The sequence below is a fragment of the Platichthys flesus genome, chromosome 4 (assembly GCF_949316205.1).
Source record: "Platichthys flesus chromosome 4, fPlaFle2.1, whole genome shotgun sequence".
NCBI classification, from domain to species: domain Eukaryota; kingdom Metazoa; phylum Chordata; class Actinopteri; order Pleuronectiformes; family Pleuronectidae; genus Platichthys; species Platichthys flesus.
In genome coordinates, this window is record NC_084948.1 from 27,911,203 (window position 1) to 27,931,665 (window position 20,463).

Genomic DNA, 20,463 nt, shown 5'->3' on the forward strand with positions numbered 1-20,463 from the left:
TATTATAATAAGAGCTTCTTATATTTTCCAGTCTACAACTTTTGTCCTGTTGCCCTCTTCTCATGAGGATTGAATATATTTACAGTTTATTATTATTTATAATTCTCCTTTTATAAATCACTCAAAACATAATAAGTTATAAATCTAATGGAGATGTATTGAACTTCCTTTAAACCTCAGGAGGTTTGAACCAGTTCAGTCTGAAGAAACCAGATCAGAAGTTTCTGTCCCAGTTGCAGCTGCTGTCGTCAACACGAAGCTACGTCACTGCGCACGAGCACGACGAACCAGTGTGTGTGGAAGTGGCTCCACCTAGTGGCCATGAGCAGTCCTGCTCCTCACTGATTCAGAATCAGCTTCACTGAGGCAACTCAGGGAACAGAAAGAGGAGTCGAACACGAACTCTGCTCAGATTCAATCTCTCACTTTTATTAAAGGACATTTTTACAACTCTGGAAATGACACACGACAAACATAACGAGCTTCGTGCTCCAGGTTATAGACGGAGCCCGTTTGTCCTCTAGGCTTTCTTCTGAGGCATCGAGGCCTTGAGGAGCCAGTACAGAGAGTAGCATGTTCCTGTAGAAAACACACACAGACACACACACACACACACACACACACAGACACACACAGACACATTTAAATCATGTTAATCACACACATTAATGAAAATACCACAGACATCCGGGTGTGTTACCTCCCAGGGTGATGGTCATGGTGGCCCGGTAGAGCAGAGCGTCCACGGTCCCCCCCTTCAGGTGAACTGGGAGGCCGTTGTCCGCCTGTAACCAAACCAGAACCAGTTTGTGTTAACACATGTGTGCGACGTCTGGACACATCTGGACGGTGAACCAGGTCCGACTGCATGAGGCTGAACAACTTCACTGAACCAACTTCATGATGTAATCGTTTATACCAAATGGTGACGAATGATTGGTTCAAATAAATCGAGGCTCTAATCTCATTGGTTCTAAACAATATCATGTGTTTGATCAGGTGGAAGCAGAACGAGATCAGACGGATCCGACGTGTCAGCTGAACGTTCCTGTCTTTAGTGAACCTGAGTCTGAAGCTGTGGACCAGCATCAGACTGGTCTACAGCTGCAGACCAGCATCAGACTGGTCCACAGCTGCAGACCAGCATCAGACTGGTCCACAGCTGCAGACCAGCATCAGACTGGTGCTGGTCAACAGCTGCAGACCAGCATCAGACTGGTCCACAGCTGCAGACCAGCATCAGACTGGTCCATAGCTGCAGACCAGCTTCAGACTGGTGCTGGGGATTCACAGCAGACGTGTTACCTGGAAGAGCTTCTGATGCTCGGGGACTCGGTTCCTCAGCTGCCGGGCGGAGCTGCTGAAGGCTCGGCCGGCCAGAGCTGGAACTTTCTGCCGACACAGAGAAACAGAGGTTCTGGATGAAGAGATCATCTGAGCTGGAACGAAACCAGAACCACGACTCAAAGGTGAACTGATCCATTTCAGAGGTCAAGGGTCACATTGAAATATGAATAAATAAATGTCCCCCGACTGAAACTGCTCTGATTGGTGGAGACAAGAAACCCTAACCCTTTAAAAAAATCAACAATAACATTTTCTGATTTAAAAGTTACTTTTCCATAACACAATACAGCAAAATAAGTGTTTTGATTCTTTCAAGTCGCTGTAGATTTACATTTATATTATAATAAATTGTCGAATACGTTAGAATCTAAAATTAAAGCAAACAAACACAAGAGGTCGTGATGAAGCACATCTGGACGTCGACCTGGAGATGTCCACCTCCACTTTAACTGAGTTACGTTTAGACATGAAGCAGCCGTCCCTTCCTCCTCTGACTGACATGTGGACAGACAGCTGGACTCTGTCTCTTTAAGGACGCTGCCTCTGAGCCGGACACCTCGACCAATCGGGAGGCCGAGGAGGAGGAGTCGTCCCCTCTCCGAGTGGTGGGAGGAGTTTGTTAACAGTCACAAGCAGAAATGGAGAAAAGTCAAATCCAGTGACTGAACAGCAGCTGTGAGATGACGGGGTCATGTGACAGCAGCCTGACCAATCAGTGAAGACGACGTCATGACCAGCGAGACCCCAGCAGCACCAGTCGTCTCCAAACGTCTCAGGAAAACGTTTTCAAACTAAAACCAGAGCGTCACTCACTCTCCAGGTCGGTCACCTGGACGTCGGACGCATCAGACGTTTTTAGACGTAGTCTCGTGGTTTGAAGAAATGTGACGTGACATCACGATGAAGAGGAGGTTGGGACCAAACTAAGAGCTTCAGTGTTTTCTGTCCAGGAGACGAAGACACTTTGGTTTTGAACTTTAACGATCAACTACCAACCGTCACCAGTAGGGGAGCTGCTGCTCTGAAGCCTCCACTCTGCTCAGCGACCATCTTGGTTCATTTTTACACAAATACCAATATTTGGAGCGGCAGTGGGTGGAGCCTGACCAAGAGCTTGAGGACACGCCCACCTGCAGCCATTGGACAGTACTAGCTGTCAATCACACTGTGGTATCCCCCCCCCCCACACACACACATCTGTTGCTTTATGGTCTGTTTGACTCTAAATGATCATAATTCACTAAATGTTCATCAGCTGTTCGAAGAAGACTTGAAACTAGAGACTGAGACAGAAACTCCTGAATGTTTACTGACGTTATAAAGAGAGAAGAAGAGTCACTTTCTATAGAAACTACCAGAGGAGGCGCCCCCTGCTGGTCATTAGAGAGCATACAGGTTTCACTTCTGCGTTGGCTTCACTTCCTGGACCCAGAGGCTATTTTTATAAACTGAGATCGTAACACAACTTGTTTCTCCTGCAAGTACAACACATCAAGATAGTACTTTGAAAAGTATTTGAGTAGATGTACTCAGTTACTCTTCACCAAACGATCAGAGGCAAGAAGCTGAGTGGAAACGTGTGTGTTTGTGTGTGTGTGTACGTGCTGAACTGCATTGTCTGACTAACATGGGACCAGAGGTGTGTGTGTGTGTGTGTGTGAGAGTGGAGGTCATGTGAGGTGAGCCTGCCCTCAGTAAATATAGATCATATCTTCATGGTGTGTTCACGGTGTGTTTGTGTTATTTGACACAAACACACGGTGAACACAAAGCGTCTGAACGTCTTCTTGCTGAGGACAAAGGTCAAGTCCCCTGAGGTCACTTTTATCAAACACATGAAACACACACATGAAAACACACACATGAAAACACACATCATTCGTTTCTGATCACAACTTTCTCTTTTCAGCCTGAATAGAGAGAGAGAGAAAACAGAGGAAGAAGAAGGCAGCAGTTACCAGGAGGTGATTCATGTCTGTGTGTCTGCGGCGGTGTGTGTCTGCGGCGGTGTGTGTCTGCTGCTCACTTCACCCTCACAAGGACATGCGCTCACACTCAAACACACACACACTCTAACACACACACACACAGTATCAGTGTTTCTGAATCTCTGCCAAACTACGATCTGCTGCAGAGGCCAAACTACAGCGGCTGGAGCTCATGAGTTATTCTTCTTTTAAAATGAGACTTAATTTGAGATTTAATTGTTTTCACCTCATTTCAAACCCGACTCAGACTGACTGACTCTTTTTAATCACTTTGAAAAACACATTTATTTTCCTCTGCTCTTAACTTGAATCTGTTGAGTCGCCTCATAACTGTTTTTATACCGTGACTTTTTTTATATTTCACATTTTATTCAATTCTTTTAACTTTATCCTGGATATTATTTCCCTCACGTCTTTTGAGGAGTGATTACTTGACATTTAAACAGTTTTTAACACATTTTTGACTTTGTGAAAAGTGATGTAAGAATAAAGTTGACCTATGTTTATGAACATTAAAATAATTCAGACTTAGCTAAACATATTTAAGATCTTATACGTAGTATCTAAACGTATTTGACTATATACAATAAATTCAGATTATTGAGTTTTGGACTTTTAAGAACCAGCAGTAATTGTCTATTCACGGTTTTTCTTTCACGGTCTTTAACATTGTGAGATAAAATATTATTTTACATTTTCACTTATTTCACAGAGAATAATTCATGAATATTGATGAGAACAATAATACATTTAGATAAGTAGGTTCTGAATCTGCGATTATTAATCCAGACTTTTGGTTTTCAACTCATCTATTAATAAAAACTGGTGAAATATGACTATGAAAAATATAAAAGTAAACAATTTTTTTTTTAATTAATTAATTGTTCCTGATGAAAAGGAATTTTAACTTATTAAGATCAGAGACACGTTCAATGCTTTATATCAAATGCTCGTGCTCTGTTTATCATGAACGTTCCATTTATCATCAGGTCTCTAATCCATATACATATTTATATAAGAACACCTCATTGAAACTTTCTGCTTAAAGGGATCTGATTGGACGAGTCATGGAGGGATCCGGGCCCCCACCCATGCAGGTGGCCTACATCATCCAACAGGAGACGTTTAACAATGAGCTCCAGGAGGAGGAGAAGCATAAAGCTTAAAGGAGTCTCTCTCCAACGTTCTCCCTGAGCCCGAACACAAGCAGCTGCCTGAGAAGACAGAGAAACCAAAGAAGGCTTCAATCTGGAGCTGAGGAAGAAGAAGTCCACCAGCACCTGAGCCAACTGGACCTTCTTCCCCCACTGGGAGGACTGTCAGGCTGAAGGGAGGGATTTCCAACGTGATTACAAACATAACAAATTTATCAACACTTCATATACATGTTGAAGATAAGATACCTTTATCCTCTCTAGAGGAAATTCACAATTGACACAGCAGCACAAGAAGATGAGGAACCTCCTGGTGCAGAGCCGGAGAACCGATCCACTGGGGGATCTTCTGCGTTGGGACTCCACCACCAGCTCCTGAGTTCTACTGATGTTCAGCTGCCACAGTGAATCTGAACACTGTGGTGGGCCTCAGGTGTGAAGCAGGTCGATGATGGGATCTTCACCTCCCTCACATTGACTGTGACTGTGGGTTGGGTTCCACAAACACCTCCACACACACCACCCACACACACACACTCACAAATAGAAAACGCACACAGGTTCACATTTTATTGACATCTATTTTATTTCTTAACCCTCCGGCACCTGGAAAATCAAAATAACTAACAGACCATTTAGAAATCACTAAAAACAGAGTCAGACCACGAAGGAGAAAAGTGTGACCCTAACGAAAAATTTAAAAAAAATTAAGAAACTAAAAAATGAACCCGGAAGAGAGAGAGAGAGAGAGAGAGAGAGAGAGAGAGATGTTCGTTGGTGGGTCAGAAACATTCTGGAAGTTTGAAGGGAATCTGCTGCTCGCTGTGACCTCATCTACGTTCCTGCTTTGGCCCTCAATTCATCTCAGTCTTGTGTGTTTCCTGCACTCCCACCTGTCTGTGTGTTGTGTGTCTGTGTGTGTCTGTGTGGGGCACACGCGTCTCTCCCTCGCTCCCCCGGCCTCTCAGTGCTCGAGGCGTCCCAGGAACCTCAGGTTGAGGATCTTCAGCTGGTCGTCCAGCTCCATGCGGACGATGCCGTCGTCTCCGTCGATACTCAGCAGGATGCCCGTGGCCTCGCGGTCCTCTCCCAGGATCACCTTCACCTGGACACACAGGGGGCGCCACTTAACACCGGAAGACTCATGGGGGGGGTTACAACAGGAAGTTCACCAGCCAGCGATGTCATTTCCTGGAGAATCATCTAATGCTTCCTGTCTCTAAATTCTGTAGAAGCTTCTGTGAGTCAATGAACCATAATAAATGATATGTGTTAAATGAAAACCAAAATCTATTTTAATCAATAAAAATTAAATTAAGATCCTAAAGACTTTTAATATAGAATCATGAAATAACTCTTTTAGCTCCAAGTCGTCTGAACCATGAACATGTTTCTCGAGAGCTTCTGTGGCCGCCGCACGTTAACACACGTTTCACGTGATGATGAAACTCGGACATTACATCATTTCTGATAAACTTTACAATAACCATCTCCTGTGGTGGGGGGGGGGGGGCAGTTACCTTGTTGTTCTTGGTGGGGGTGATGGGCTCCAGGTGATCGCTGCTGATGCTGACAACCTTCTCCGACTCCTGCATGAACACTGAACACATCCCTCCCTGCGCACAAAAACACACACACACACACAAACGATTCAAAATTTTTTTCAAAAGTTTTGTTCACAAAAATAAGACAGACGGGAAAATAAGTGTGTGTGTGTGTGTGTGTGTTACCGTGATGCTCCTGATGACGCCCGTCTGTCCCATCAGGTCCATGAAGGAGTCTTTGACTCGGACCAGGATGTCAGTGGTCACCCAGTCGCTGCTGCCCTGCTCGATGTTGGAGCCCGGGGTGTGAGGGTTGTAGCCTCCAGGAGAGGGCGCTCCAGGCGTCATGGGACTGTAGCCCACAGGACTGGGACTGGGACTGGCCTGTGGACAGAACAACTGTTAAACGCACTTCCGGTTTCACTGATCTGAACTACAACTACACAAATAAGTCAAATGACAACGATGTGGTGGATTAAACATCATTTCTCCTCACATCTGAACCTCCTACCTGATAGGCCATGGGGGAGGGCGTCGGATGGTAGCTGGCAGGAGAGTGTGTGTTCTGGTAGCCGACTGGTGAGGGCGCCACCTGGTGGTAGCTCTGAGGACTGGGACTGGGCTGATAGGAGCCTTGAGGGGAGGGAGCTGCATAGGGAGAATACTGCTCTGTGTTGTACCTGCACACACGAACACACAAACACACACACAAGAACACAAATGTTTTTAAATGTTGAAGCTGAAGTTGTTAATCTTTTTTATCAATTAGACATTTAGGAAAGACTCACATGGCGGGCGTGCCAGGTGTCTGCGGGTTGTACTGAGGGTTGACCTGAGGAGAGGGGACTTCTGGGTAACCTGGGGTCTGGGGGTTAGGGGTTCCCCCGTATCCCTGAGGGGAGGGGGAGGGCTCGTCATCGTAGCCGAAGTCGTACTCTTCGTCATTTCTGCAGAGAAGAGACAATATTTTTTAACATATTCAATAAAGAAGGAAGAGAAACGAACCTGCACCAGTTGATTGTGTTACCTGGAAGGTGTGTTGGGGTTGCTGGGGTCCCAGGCCCCGCTCTGACCTGGCGTCCTGCTCCCATCATGCAGCGGGGTCTGAGAGCCGTAGTGAGGCGTACGGTTTCCAGCTACAAGACAAGCGGTCGGTATTTATATAGAGCTCTACAGTTCAGTTTAATGAGGACCAAAGAAAAACATCATGATAAAATGTAACCTCCGACTTCTATGAACATTATATTGAAGTGTTTTTGTTGCACAAACAATTAAAGTTGATCATGAAAACATAGAAACATCCTGCGACAAGAAAAAAGAAGAATGAACAGAGAAACTCACAAATCATGGATTCTGACAGAAAACAGAATAAACATAAAACAATATGATTGTGTTGTAGGCGTCAGGTGAACAGGCGGAGCCTCACCATCATGCACCGGCGTCTGGGAGCCGTACATGGGCGTTCTGGAGCCGGTGCCGTACATCGGAGTCTGGGAGCCGTACATCGGAGTGCGCCCGTGAGCGGACGTCATTCCACTGTGTCTCTTCGCTCCCCTGGAGGGACGGACGGGACAAAGAGGAACTCGACTCAGCACCAGAACACAGAGTTTCAGTTTGAACCACAGAACACAATCCCAGTAAACTCTGTTGAGGGATGGAACTGGGTCAAATCGTTCTGATGAGGATCTGGATATTTTTTATCTTTTCTTTAACATGTAATAATTTAACCATGTTTTTGTATCAGTTGTGATATTCTATGATTTTACACAACACAGTATTTCTTCCTTCGTGTGAATCTGTGAGACGTGTACGTACATGGTGGTTAAGCGCTGCCGGTCCACGGAGATGGTCTGACAGGTGGAGTGCAGCTCCACTCGGGCTGTGGACTCGGTGGCGTCCTTCACCACACCGATGTATCCTGGGAAGAGGAGGGAAACTCATCAGATCAAACTGTCTCTGATTCAGGTTCTTTAAATAAAACTTCAGTCACAGGGACTTTGTGTCGTCTTACCTTTGTAAGGTCCCTGAGAAATACGAACTGTCTGACCAATCAGCTCGTTGTCCCTCCGACCTCGGCCCCGTCCCATTCCTCCTCCTCCACCACCTCCTCTATCGCCTCCTCCTCCTCCTCCTCTATCACCTCCTCCGGCTCCTCCTCCTCTCTGCGGACCACCTGGACGACCACAGCAACACAACATCAAACTCTGTGTTAACTCCTCGTGCTACAGAGCAGCCGACGACCACTCACCTCCTCCGGCGTGGTGCATGGGGCTGCTGATGCGAGGGCTCATGGGAGCGAATCCTCCCACCGTGAAGTTAGTCACGTCTCTGGGCTGAAAGATGAACACACCCCAAACTCATCAACCCATGTCACTAAGGAGGAACACACAGAGGTGATCAAGCAGCCAATGAGGTGCTGACCTTGGATCCACCGGCTAACACCAGGTGTCTGGTCTTGCAGACGAACATGCCTCCGTTCTCCACCAGCTTCTTACAGTGGAGGAAGGCGAAGCCTCGGAACAGGTGTCGGATCTCGCCCTCGCGGCCCTACAACGCAAACACAAGAAACACAGTGTAACACACAAACACACCATGTCATAGGCAGACACACACCCTTAAGGAGTTACAAATGGACATCCTGAAAACAAAATGACTGTGGCCACTAGGTGTCCCGAGCGTAGAGACAGAATATACAATAAATCATTCTGTCAAAAAAGATCCAACAATTCGAATAAAGAAAAAAAAGACCAAATTAAATTCAAATGAATGCACAGGCTCTTCCACGAGCGAGAATCTTTTTTCATGTTCATGAAGACCCAGTTCAAAGCTCAAGCAGGGAAACGAGCTGCGTCCTTACGGAGTGCGGCCCGTCGATGACCTTCACGATGTCCTTCACGTGGATGTTGTTCTGCTCCGAGTCCAGCGCCACAGCGAAGCGGTTGTCCTTCCTGCGGTTCACCGCCTGGTGGCGCACTGTCAGGACCTTCCCGTGCATGTTCAGCACCTGAGGGACGCACACGCCTTTCACTCAACGCACCGTCACACAACCCCCCATGTTGACCTGAGCAAAGACTCTGCTTGTATTCACCGTGCTGACGTTTCCATCCCGGAGCAGACTATTACCTGGAAGGTTTCTCTCTCCAGTCGGACGATGACGCCGACCGTCTGTGGGTCCAGTTGGACCAGCTCGCCCCACTCATGCTGCCCCCCCGCATCGACGCCGGACGCCGTCTCCGAGCAGAGCTGCAGGTCTCTGGGTAATACCTTCAACTGGGTGAGACAGCCGAGGTCAGTGTGTAGATCACGCGATGTTGTCGTGTCTTTCATTTCAATCTGAGATCTTTTCTTACTCCTCAGAATTCAGAAGAACAATTTTTCATTTTCACTTCTTTTACTGACTCAGTCTTTCAGATCAGCCTCATTTCACTGTGTCACAGACAAACTGGTTTCACGAGTGATCGACAGCAGGTACCTCGTGCATGGTGAGGTCGGAGAAGAGGATGACAAAGTTCTCCTCCACTCGGACGATGAGGCCGGTGTCTCCTTCATATCGACCAGCGATCACCTTCACGTGGTCGCCCATCCGGAAATACTTTCTCAACTCGTGAGCCGGGAACTCCAGGGGGTCCTACATGAACACAGGGAGTTAGGTGGTGTGGATGAAGCCTGTGTGTGTTTGAAATGTGTGAAGGGTTTTCTATCTATATGAACATTTCTAGTCTTGATGACCACATTCACACACAGATTCATACAGAGCTTATATTCACAGCACTTTGTTGTTCTATGGGGGGGGGGGGGGGGGCAATTCAGGGTTCAGCATCTTGCACAAGGACACTACGGCATGCAGATGGGGAAGACTGGGGATCGAACTGCCGACCCCCAGGTGGGAGGATGACCAATCTACCCCTCAGCCACAGCCACCCGTGTGGGTGTGTATGTGTGTGTGTGTGTGTGTGTGTGTGTGTGTACCTTCAGGTCTTCGTGTTTGGGCATGATGGTGATCTTGTTGCCGTCCACACTCAGGATCTTCCCCTGCAGGTTGATCAACTCCCCCTCACACACCTCCACGTTGTCACCGGCCTGCAGGTTGTGTTCACGCTCTTTTCCTGCTCATGCACGAGGACACAAAACACAAATCATTAAGTACTTTAACATTTATGATAATCAATCATGTATCACATTAAAATTTACTCTAATTATGGAAGGAACAGAAAACAAAAAATATCAACCGTGGTGAAGTTTTAGGTCAAATTTATTATAATTGTAACGATTATATTTGTGTTTTCTTTTTGGTATAGTCATTTATAATAAATTTATAGTTAAACACAACAAAAAAAAAAAAATCAAACCTCAGATTCTGAAGAGTTTGAAAACATCTTCAGAATCATTTCCACATCATGTGGTGGGTTCGAAATTTTCTCATGAATTCAACAAACGATGACTTAAAACTGGATTCATACACACACACACAGACACACACAGCTACACATCCGCCCACACACACCCACCTGACTCTGTGACCACCTCCAGGTCGATTCCCTCAGGCTGGTCCTCAAACTTCTCCAGCTCTGACAGAGTCGGCTTCACTCCGTCGGTGATCTGCCGACAGAAACAAAAACTCAAGTTAGTGCTGCATGTGCTCCGCTCAGGCTCGGTTCTGTGGTTCCTTGGTTTCTGACAGAACCTCAAGTTAAACAACAACTCAAGGTTCTAACTGAGGAGAACCAGAGTCGTTCTACGCAGTGATCCCTTACCACGGCAGACATAGCAAAGCTCTTAAACAGGAATCCTTTGCGGCTGTAACGGTTCCCCTCAAAGATCATGAAGTCTCCATCATGGCTGACCTCCCCACCCAGGGACCTGTCAATCAAACCATCATCCGTCAGTCAGATACACAATGTACAGCCTCTGGACATCTAAATTCTAGACATTTATTGGGTTGTGTGCCTTTATTACAACACAGTATCATTTGTGTGTTTGTACCTGATCTTCTCGGCGTCAAACAGCCTCTGAGCCGGCCTCTTGAACTTCTTCCTCTTAGCGAACCAGTCTTTCTGCAGACGACCACACAGTCCAGTATCAAACACTGGATCGCGACCATAAGGAGTTAATGAACCAGTTAATAGGTGAAGGTTGGCCCTACCAGACTCATCTTGGCCTTGATACGATCCAGATCTATTCGAGGGATCATCTTCAGGGAGATGGTGTTTTGACTCGGCTCCACGTAGTCGACCTGGAGAGAAGAGTCACTTTCCTTTTACCACCAGTTCAGTGAAGAGCAAAGATCCGTCTCACTGGGTTTGTGAGCTGTGAACTCAATTATATGACTCAACCCATGCTAACAGACTCACCAGTTTGAAACACCTCTAAGTTATGGAATTTATTTATATATATGAAAAAGTAAAGCATTTAACATGTGAGTGCTTTGTCTGAGCAGCAGCCGCAGAGATTCAGTTTGATAAAAGATTTGAAGAAGACTCACAGTGAAGAAGCAGCAAACTGAAAAAGGATCAGATTAAATTTACAAACAAACTAATAAACCTCAAACATCCCGCTCGGCTCGTTTTCTCTTTTGGTTATTTATAAAACAAGTGAAGCGATGAACACGTTTCATCTCATTGTGGATATTTGATCTCACATAAACATGAGAGTGAGTGAAGAGTCATGATGAGTCATCACTGCTCCTGGTTGTGACATCACGGTGTACCTGAGCGATGTCATCCTTGTACAGGCCTCTCTTCAGGCGCACCCAGGACTTGGGCTTCAGGTTCGTGACCTCTTTGACGACCTTGAGGACGTCGGTCATCTCTTTGATGGGAACCATCTGCTGGTTCCAGAAGCCCATCCTCAGGTTGCCGATGCCCTCTATGGCGGACTTGACGTGCGTCTGCTTGTACGACTCCACGTAGATGTAGCCTTTAACGTGATCGGGGGCGACCACCGACTTGATCTGCAGGGGCTGTGAGGTGGGGGGGGGGGGGGGGTTGATTAAAAAGGCAGTAAAGGTCAAATTCCCATTGAAGCCCGACTAACATGGAATTTAATTTGACCAATATCAGGGAGTAAAAATATTTCACATACCGACATTTATATATTTATTTTATATTTATATACAAGTTGTCGTTATCAAACCCTGATGAAAGATATAACAACAATTGATATGTATATAGTTTAACCCTAAACTTTCATAAATAACTACAATCAGAAGTAAATGTATAGAATTTGATATATTTGTTTGATGTTTATCTGTAAATTAAACGTTTTTTAATATGTCTGTTAAAGACTTTGTGGGGATTGGCAGATTTTTAACGACCAAAAAACCTTTATCCTGTTTTCCTTCACGTGACATCTGTTGACTTGTGTCCGTCTCCTCACATGTGTCTCTGAGGTTTCTACGTATTTGTACCTGTTAAAGGTTTTTAGTAGTTTTTTCCTGAGTCTTGTTGAGGGTTAAGGACAGAGGATGTCACACCCTGTTACAGCCCTTTGAGAAAAGTTGTGATTTGTGAATATGGGCTATACGAATACAATTTGATTGATTGATTCCAAGAACGTATGGTCGCGAAGTGATATTGAATTTTGTTGAAACAAAAGTGAATAAAAACCGTAAAAGAACTGAATTCTCCATCAACAATAAACATCAGGGTTCAACCAATAAAAGCCGAGCGTTCAAATGAGAGTGAAACAACGTGGCAGAGGGTCTCACTGTGTCGGTGAACTGGTAGGCGATGAACTTCCTCATCAAAGCGATGGCTGTCGCCCTCTCCTCTCCGATCTGAGGAAACAAAGACATGTCCGGACCTTTGAGGATGTGTGGATGAGGGAAAACGTGTGTGTGTGGCTTTAAGGTTGTGTTCATTCAAAACTATTTCCTCAGTGTTGATGTTGTGTGTGAGGTTATTAACGATATTAACACACCTTGCACTTGACCGTCCACAGATTTGGATCCCTGATGAACATAAACAAGTTTCAACATTAAATCAACTTCTTGATCTATTAAGAAATAATCTGATCTCTGACGGAGTGGAAGCTGATTGGTTGATGAGCGTTTACATACTTGACCCCAGGAAGCAGCTGCTGCTGGGTGATGTCATCAGACAGCTCCTCGGAACCTCCAGAGTAACTGGGCACCACAGAAGAAGAAAAACAACAAATTTGGATGAAACTTCCAGATCATGTTCATTGGCTTCTGGTGAGGAAGGTTTCAAAATAAAACATCACCTCAGTCATGTCTTAACGATTATATTTCTTGTGTGAATAAAGATATACTCACTGCTCTCCTCCTGAAGACTTGGCGTACTTCCTCATGTAGTACTCACCCAGCGCCTCCTCTCTGGAGTCTCTGTAACAGACACACACACACACACACACAGCCAGGTGAAGAAACGCTAAGTAAATGGTCCCAACGAAGCAGGAGGAAACACCAGATCAGCAGAAACACACAGCACGTCATATTGTCACCAGGAGGTTCCAGGATGAAGGCAGAATAACGACTGGGAATGGAATCTGTTCTGGGATCAGTTGATGGAGATGAACTCTCCATGATAAAGAGGAGAGTTCAATTTGATTTTCATCAACACACAAACATTAAGATGTCCGAGGAGACGGGAAACCGAACTCTGGAAGATGCCCCGAGATCATTTTACAGTTCATGTCTGAAACCAGCTTTTGTGATATTCTCATTGTTTTACTAACAATAGTTAATTTAAATCTGATCTAAATCTATTTTGCTTTAATAGTAATGTTGCCCATTTGATATGGTGTTGGCTGCATTAGTATTTTTCATAGTAATGAATAAAAAATTAAAATCAAAGACATTCTTATTAGGTTTCCCTACTTTTTCAACAGTTTGTATATTAACACTGATAACTTGTGTCACTATAACAAGAAGAAGAACTGTGGAGTAGTTTAGAACTGTAGCACTGCTCTTGAAGGAGCTGATGCTGGTACCATCATGATGTCACCATGGCAAACAAATGAGGCGCTTCATTCATTCCTCCATTCAAACAGAAGGACTACCACCCCCACAGTCAAGGACAGGTACAATGTGATCTAATTAAATGGAATCTATGGTGAAAACACATGAGTCTTGGTTCAGTCTCCCACTTTGTGTCGAGGTAAAAGGTTTTGTTGGCTGTTGAGTGTGAGAGGAGGGAGACGTGTTACCTCCAGAGGTTCTGCAGCCTCCGAGAACCAGAGTGGTCCTCATCCAGAACCACGTGGTCGATGGTGGACACTGAGGGGGACAGATCAGGCAGGGTGCATTTTAATATGAGCAAAATGAATTCAAATTAACGACTAAGGATTGTGACTTTAAAAAGGGAAACAAATCTGACTTTACCTTCAGCCTGCTCTGCTCAGGACCCATCGAAGAGACCAGGAAGAAGAGGAGGAAGAAGAGAGGAGGGCGGGTAAAGTAGAAAAAAAGAGAATAGCGTCAAAGAGCGGAGGAGAGAATAATAAGAGAAGGGCAGAGGAGTAACAGAAAGAAGAGAAGGACAGACAAGTAGAGATCAAAGAAAAGGAGGGAGGGTGAGAGAAAGGAAGGACAATTAAAGATACGGTCAGGATGGAGTGAGAGAAAAGAAGAAACAGAAGAAGACAAAGAAGAAAAGGTAGAAGAAGGAGGGAGAGAAGAGCAAGGGTTTAAGAGCAGCAGCAGGACGGATGAAGGAGAAGATGATGAGGAGGTGGAGACAGACATCGTCATCAGGGCAGGAAACACCGGAGCAGTCAGGCAGCAGCGACACAAAGCATGATGGGAAAAAAACACAACAGAAACAAACATTAATGGAGACACAACAGCATAAAGAAGCATGAGGCCGGTGATGGTCAATGTGGGTCAGCGGGGAAGGTAGAAACAAAACTATACACAGTCACTGATCTTCTTTATAAACAGTCACTGATCAATGAGAGGATGAAATATGAAGTGTTCACATCAAACCTCTGGATGCACACTCCACACATCAGTGTGTTTCTCTCTTCCAACATGAAACTGTCTTTCATGTGGATGGATTTGATCCAAACCAAAGAATAATAAAAACGTCAAACTGACTCGCATTTCTAGTTTTATCAAATTAAAAAGAACTAAAATCTCTGTGACTGTTTAAAAGTAAAAATTAAAATTCATATTTGCAGTAACTGTGTGCAGCGAGCGGCTCTGGATCAGAAAGCCAATAATGGATTTGCCTTCGGTGCTTCCTCCCCTAACTACACACTCTAAAAGCAGCTGTGCTCGGATGAGGTGCGTGTTAATACATTCTGTGAAATGGATTTTATCACATGGATGAAACTGATATTCCATCGGCTTCAGATACACATGGATATAAATGACGGCATCGGAGCAGGAGAGTTTCTGGAGCAGAATTACCGTTAACTGAAGAGGACACGCATGACAGAGGAACACAGAGAGAGAGTTGAGTCAGACAGAGCGACGCTAACTGAAGCTACACAGAGTTCACACATCAGGGGTCAACACCAGTCTGAGCACTTTACACTACAGCTGCTTTTATAACCTGAGGAAATAACTTCATTTAAGTAGTGAAATTAAACTATAAACCTGACTTCTGTAGGCGAGTCAGTGAGATCAACACTGTGATTGTTTGAGTGAGAGGAGATACACAACATGTGTATTTGTCTGGACGTCCCAGCTACTGTCCCAGTGACAAGCCTGTCCAGTAAGAGCGTTACAGGAAACATACCAGTGTCAAACACAGAAGATCTTCCATTGATCACTCTACCTGGCCGCCTCATTAGTCTGAATGAACTCTAAAAAGAACTAACATACTGAAATGTGTGTATTCTGAGATGTTAACACTCGGACTGGAAACACTCCAAGTAGAAGAAGCGTCTGAACCCAGTTCATCTGCTGTGTTAGATGATGTGATTATGATTTTCCAGTTACAACTATTTTCTGTAGATTGTATTAAACAAGAGACATGTGCATGTGGTCTGTGTTGTTGACTTGTTTCTGAGAAAGACGATCATCTAGTTGATGGATTTTCACACCTAGTTTCAATCAGTTTGAGTTGTTTTACCTTTCTCCATAATGTCTTCAGCTCCTTCCTCCCACTGATCGTCCTCATCTTCATACTCGTCGTCCACATCTAAAAAGAGAGGAACAGAGAGACACATTCAAGAAGGATTCATCACTGAGAGGCAACAAGAGTGTCACAGAGCAGAGGACGCTGAGGACAGAGGGAGGATAGAGAACATAGAGAGGAGGGACACCATAGAGAAGAAGGACTCAGGGGAGGATAGAGACAGGAGAAGAGAGAACATAGAGGAGTAGAGAGAACATACAGGAGAAGGACAGAAGTGAAGAGGGAGGATAGAGACAGGAGAACATAGAGAGGAGAAGGGACGACGGAGACAGGAGGATAGAGACGATAAAGAGGAGAAGGACAGAGGTGAGGAGGGAGGATAGAGCTCAGAAGAAGGAGACTAGAGAGGAGATGGCCTGAGTGAGGATAGAGACCAGAGGGAGGAGGGACGATAGAGTTAAGAAGGAGACTATAGAGAAGGACAGAAGTGAGGAGCAATGATGGAGACAGGAGGATAGAGACAATAGAGAGGGAGAGGGAGAATATAGACGAGAAGGACTGGTGGCAGGAGGGAGGATGGAGTTAAGAAGAAGGAGACTAGAGAGGAGAAGGACAGAGCTGAGGAGTTAGGACAGAGCTGAGGAGTTAGGACAGAGCTGAGGAGTTAGGACAGAGCTGAGGAGTTAGGACAGAGCTGAGGAGTTAGGACAGAGCTGAGGAGTTAGGACAGAGCTGAGGAGTTAGGACAGAGCTGAGGAGTTAGGACAGAGCTGAGGAGTTAGGACAGAGCTGAGGAGTTAGGACAGAGCTGAGGAGTTAGGACAGAGCTGAGGAGTTAGGACAGAGCTGAGGAGTTAGGACAGAGCTGAGGAGTTAGGACAGAGCTGAGGAGTTAGGACAGAGCTGAGGAGTTAGGACAGAGCTGAGGAGTTAGGACAGAGCTGAGGAGTTAGGACAGAGCTGAGGAGTTAGGACAGAGCTGAGGAGTTAGGACAGAGCTGAGGAGTTAGGACAGAGCTGAGGGGTTAGGACAGAGCTGAGGGGTTAGGACAGAGCTGAGGGGTTAGGACAGAGCTGAGGAGTTAGGACAGAGCTGAGGGGTTAGGACAGAGCTGAGGAGTTAGGATAGAGGGGGGAGGGCAGAAAGAGGAGGACTGAGATACCAGGAGGACAGAAGGAAGACAAAGTGATGTGTTCATACCGGCTTCGTCCAGGATGAAGCCCCCATGTCTCGGCTTCTTCCTGGGACGATCTTCATCGTCCTCCTCCTCCTCTTCGTCGTACTCCTCCTCATCCTCCAGGTCCTCCCCCTCCTCCTCGGCTACCTTGTCGCTGCCCACGGGGCTCGCCGCCTCCACCTGGACAAACAGGACCAAACTAATAAAGTGTACCGCACTTGGTTTAACCCGCCTCGCGGACCCACCGGGCGGTTAGCACGCCTCGCTAGCGGTTAGCATACCTCCTCCACCTCCTCGGCCTCCCCATCGCTGCTGCGGTCGCTCTGGTTGTCGGAGAAGTCGCTCTCCTCGCTGTCGGACATGTCGCGGCCGTCGGAGACAACAGCAGCTGAAACAAAACAGAGACGCGTCCCCGCGGGTTGAGTTGGACGCGACCGAAGCAGCTCACGTTATGCTAGCACCCAGCAGCAGCGCATGCTAACTAGCTAGCATGACCGTAGCGTCCCGAGTACCAGCGGAGCAGCGGCTCGCAGGTGCGACCCGAGCGGCGGATACTCACCCGAGTGGAACCACCGCAGCGCCCGACGCGTCGCAGCCGAACAACTCGAGCGGAGTTCGGTTATTCTGGTTTCTCCGGCGGCTCTCACCTGTTTGTTGGGGGAACCGCGAGACTTCGAGAAGCTATGGCGTCCTCTCGCGAGAGTTGGTCGTCGGTAGGTGAAGAGAGAAGGAGGTCTCACTCCGCCTCAGTTTTGAGAGATGAGTTTTTCTAATGTTTTGTTGTCAATCCTCAAACAACATGAGTTTTTAGTCTTACAAGAGTTCGTCTTATAAATAACTGTTATTCAAATATATGGAAACAATTACACAACATCACAGGCTGAGCGACTGGCAACAACAGGAAAATAGAGCCGCAGCATCCGGGCCTGCTTAAAAGTATACGTCTACAGGGGCAGAGCACAGGGACCCGACGTGGACTCAACACAGATGTGCTTTTTTCACTTGCGACATCGGAGTTAACTTGATTATTTTTTACAAAACAACAGTTGTGCAAAATATTAAATCTAAAATAGTTGAATATTTTTTTCCAAACTCTGCTGATTTGTCCTCCGTTGGGAAACCCTGTTTTATGTTCGGACTGTTTTATTTTTGATCAACACGAGTAAGCATTCCACAAACGAGCTCCACATGGACCTCCGGACCGGAAGTGTCCATGTCTTCCTCCGCAGACTAAAGACACATTTACACCTCGGTTAAGAAGTGGATGGAATCGTCAACTTTGGAGTTTGTATTAAAATAACAAAACACTTGTGGCCCTTACATGTAGAACTTTGTACTTTACATGGTTCTTGCAGTTCTGGGTTTGTTCCCTCATTATTGATGCACTTATTGTGAGTCTCTAAATGATATGTAATGTTAATATCAGTTAATATTAATATTAAGAACTACAGAATGTATTTATTCATCTGTTTTCCAAAATCAAGTGAGAGTGGACTGAACTGATTTTTATGAGTTTAGAAATATCCCCACCGCAGTGAGTGTTTTCTCCCATCACACGATCTCTGCTACGCCCTGACGCAGCTACGTACGACGTCACCCGCCTAGCAGCCAATCACATCCCGCGGCTCGAGGAGGGTAACGCAGAGTAGTCGACGGTTCGAATCCCTCCGCGGTGGCTCGTGTGTTTCCAGCCGAGATGAACAGCGTCGGGGAGGCGTGCACGGAGCTGAAGCGCGAGTACGACCAGTGCTTCAACCGCTGGTTCGCCGAGAAGTTCCTGAAGGGGGACCGGGGGGGGGACCCGTGCACCGACACCTTCCGGAAGTACCAGCGCTGCGTGCAGGCGGCCATCAAGGACAAGGACATCCCGGTGGAGGGGCTGGACTTCATGGGCCCAAGCAAGGACAAGCCGGAGAGCTGAGGCGGTGGAGGCCGGGACCGGGCCCAGGGACCAGGGACCGGGCACCGGGCACCGGGTCCACGAGGCCCACTGAGCATGCGCGAAGGCGGTACGTGTGTCTGCATTGACCTCTGCAGGGCGCTGTAGCCCAGACCACTGCGCTTTTCATCGATTAGTCGATCGCTTGGGAACGAACCAGCAGCTGTAACCAAAGTTGTGTATTGCCACGTGTCTGTGTTTATCTCTGGGGTTCAGACATCATCAATCAATCAGGATCACAGGCTGAAACCTTCTGGATTTACTTCTGTCCTTGAAGACCTGGACACTCACCATCGGGACGGACATCTGTCTTTTTATTTAACCTTTTTTTTTTAATGGGTGAAAATATTTTTTCCTGTTGTTTTAAGGGACAATAATCCATCGCTGTTATTAATTAATATTTTCCTCTGTTTTCTTTGAACCAGGTCGAAGGTCAATGAACGCCTGTCACTGCTTTGTCTTTACTGAAGTTTGACTTTTGCTGTAATTTCTGTTTCTTGAGTTTGTGAATCGCTGGTCTGTCGAGTCCGGATGTGTCACATGTGGACACCGGGTGGCCCTTACACAAGTCCACATGTCAGATGATGACAAAGCTGTGAACGTGGTGGAACACTCGTTTGAGCCCGGGGCCATGACCTGAATAAACCTGCCCTAAGAAACAAGTAGTCACTGTCTTTATGAATCAAGCCTGAAACGTTAAACAGAGACATTCCCGGATATTAAAAAAACACTGTTTATTATTCTCCCTGCGGCTGAGGAGGCTCCCAGAGTTCCTGAACGCTGACTTGGTTTTCCACCTGGTGCTCTCAGATCAAACCATCATCACGTCAACCTGTAAAAAACGATTGCACTTAATAAGTTTTGGATGAAGTCTCCGGAAATTTCAACACAAACATCTCTGTCTTTGAATCCGAGGTGATGACCTGAGAAGCTGCTTCACAGACGTGATTGATGGGTTTTGCTTCTGGCAGCTCCTTCGTCTTTTAATTTGCATCTTCGAGGATTAAACAGGCTCCTTTCCAGAAGTCGGCAGAGACTTGACGTGAACTTTCAATCGGCCTCAGGGTTCATCAGAATAATTTGTTATTTATTCCCTCACTTCCCATCACCGTCTGTCCAATTATAAAATATTGGAATACCTGGGCTGTGTGCCTACTTCAACAAATCTAGAATCTGAAGAAACATAAGTTTATTGTTAATATGTTCATGTGAATAAAGCAGTCGGACTTCTGTGTTTCCAGGTCAGTTATAAATCACAAGGGCTCCAGTC

At 46.1% G+C, this 20,463-nt stretch overlaps 3 protein-coding genes across 3 annotated transcripts; 1 reads left to right on the forward strand and 2 right to left on the reverse strand.

Moving 5' to 3' along the window:
* Window positions 1-408: 408 nt before the first annotated feature.
* Window positions 409-3,444, reverse strand: LOC133952278 (cytochrome c oxidase subunit 7A2, mitochondrial). The gene is made up of 4 exons (XM_062386654.1): window positions 3,306-3,444; window positions 1,306-1,392; window positions 701-785; window positions 409-579 (listed from the first exon to the last, which is right to left on the reverse strand). Exons 1-4 carry the CDS (start codon window positions 3,318-3,320, stop codon window positions 521-523), a joined length of 246 nt encoding a protein of 81 aa, XP_062242638.1. The 5' UTR covers window positions 3,321-3,444; the 3' UTR covers window positions 409-520.
* Window positions 3,445-5,050: 1,606 nt separating this feature from the next.
* On the reverse strand, window positions 5,051-17,969 carry supt5h (SPT5 homolog, DSIF elongation factor subunit). The gene is made up of 30 exons (XM_062385755.1): window positions 17,814-17,969; window positions 17,536-17,642; window positions 17,278-17,434; window positions 16,071-16,139; window positions 14,375-14,386; window positions 14,200-14,269; window positions 13,307-13,375; window positions 13,091-13,156; window positions 12,952-12,982; window positions 12,740-12,808; window positions 11,741-11,992; window positions 11,177-11,266; window positions 11,017-11,087; window positions 10,788-10,893; window positions 10,542-10,632; window positions 10,003-10,139; window positions 9,506-9,661; window positions 9,157-9,303; window positions 8,891-9,037; window positions 8,455-8,580; window positions 8,282-8,366; window positions 8,045-8,206; window positions 7,849-7,951; window positions 7,460-7,587; window positions 7,061-7,169; window positions 6,822-6,980; window positions 6,545-6,713; window positions 6,220-6,417; window positions 6,010-6,105; window positions 5,051-5,594 (listed from the first exon to the last, which is right to left on the reverse strand). Exons 2-30 carry the CDS (start codon window positions 17,614-17,616, stop codon window positions 5,454-5,456), a joined length of 3,297 nt encoding a protein of 1,098 aa, XP_062241739.1. The 5' UTR covers window positions 17,617-17,642; window positions 17,814-17,969; the 3' UTR covers window positions 5,051-5,453.
* A 726-nt stretch (window positions 17,970-18,695) lies between these two features.
* triap1 (TP53 regulated inhibitor of apoptosis 1) lies at window positions 18,696-20,423 on the forward strand. The gene has a single exon (XM_062385759.1). The coding sequence runs from the start codon at window positions 18,951-18,953 to the stop codon at window positions 19,173-19,175; it is 225 nt and encodes a 74-aa protein (XP_062241743.1). The 5' UTR covers window positions 18,696-18,950; the 3' UTR covers window positions 19,176-20,423.
* Window positions 20,424-20,463: the final 40 nt, after the last annotated feature.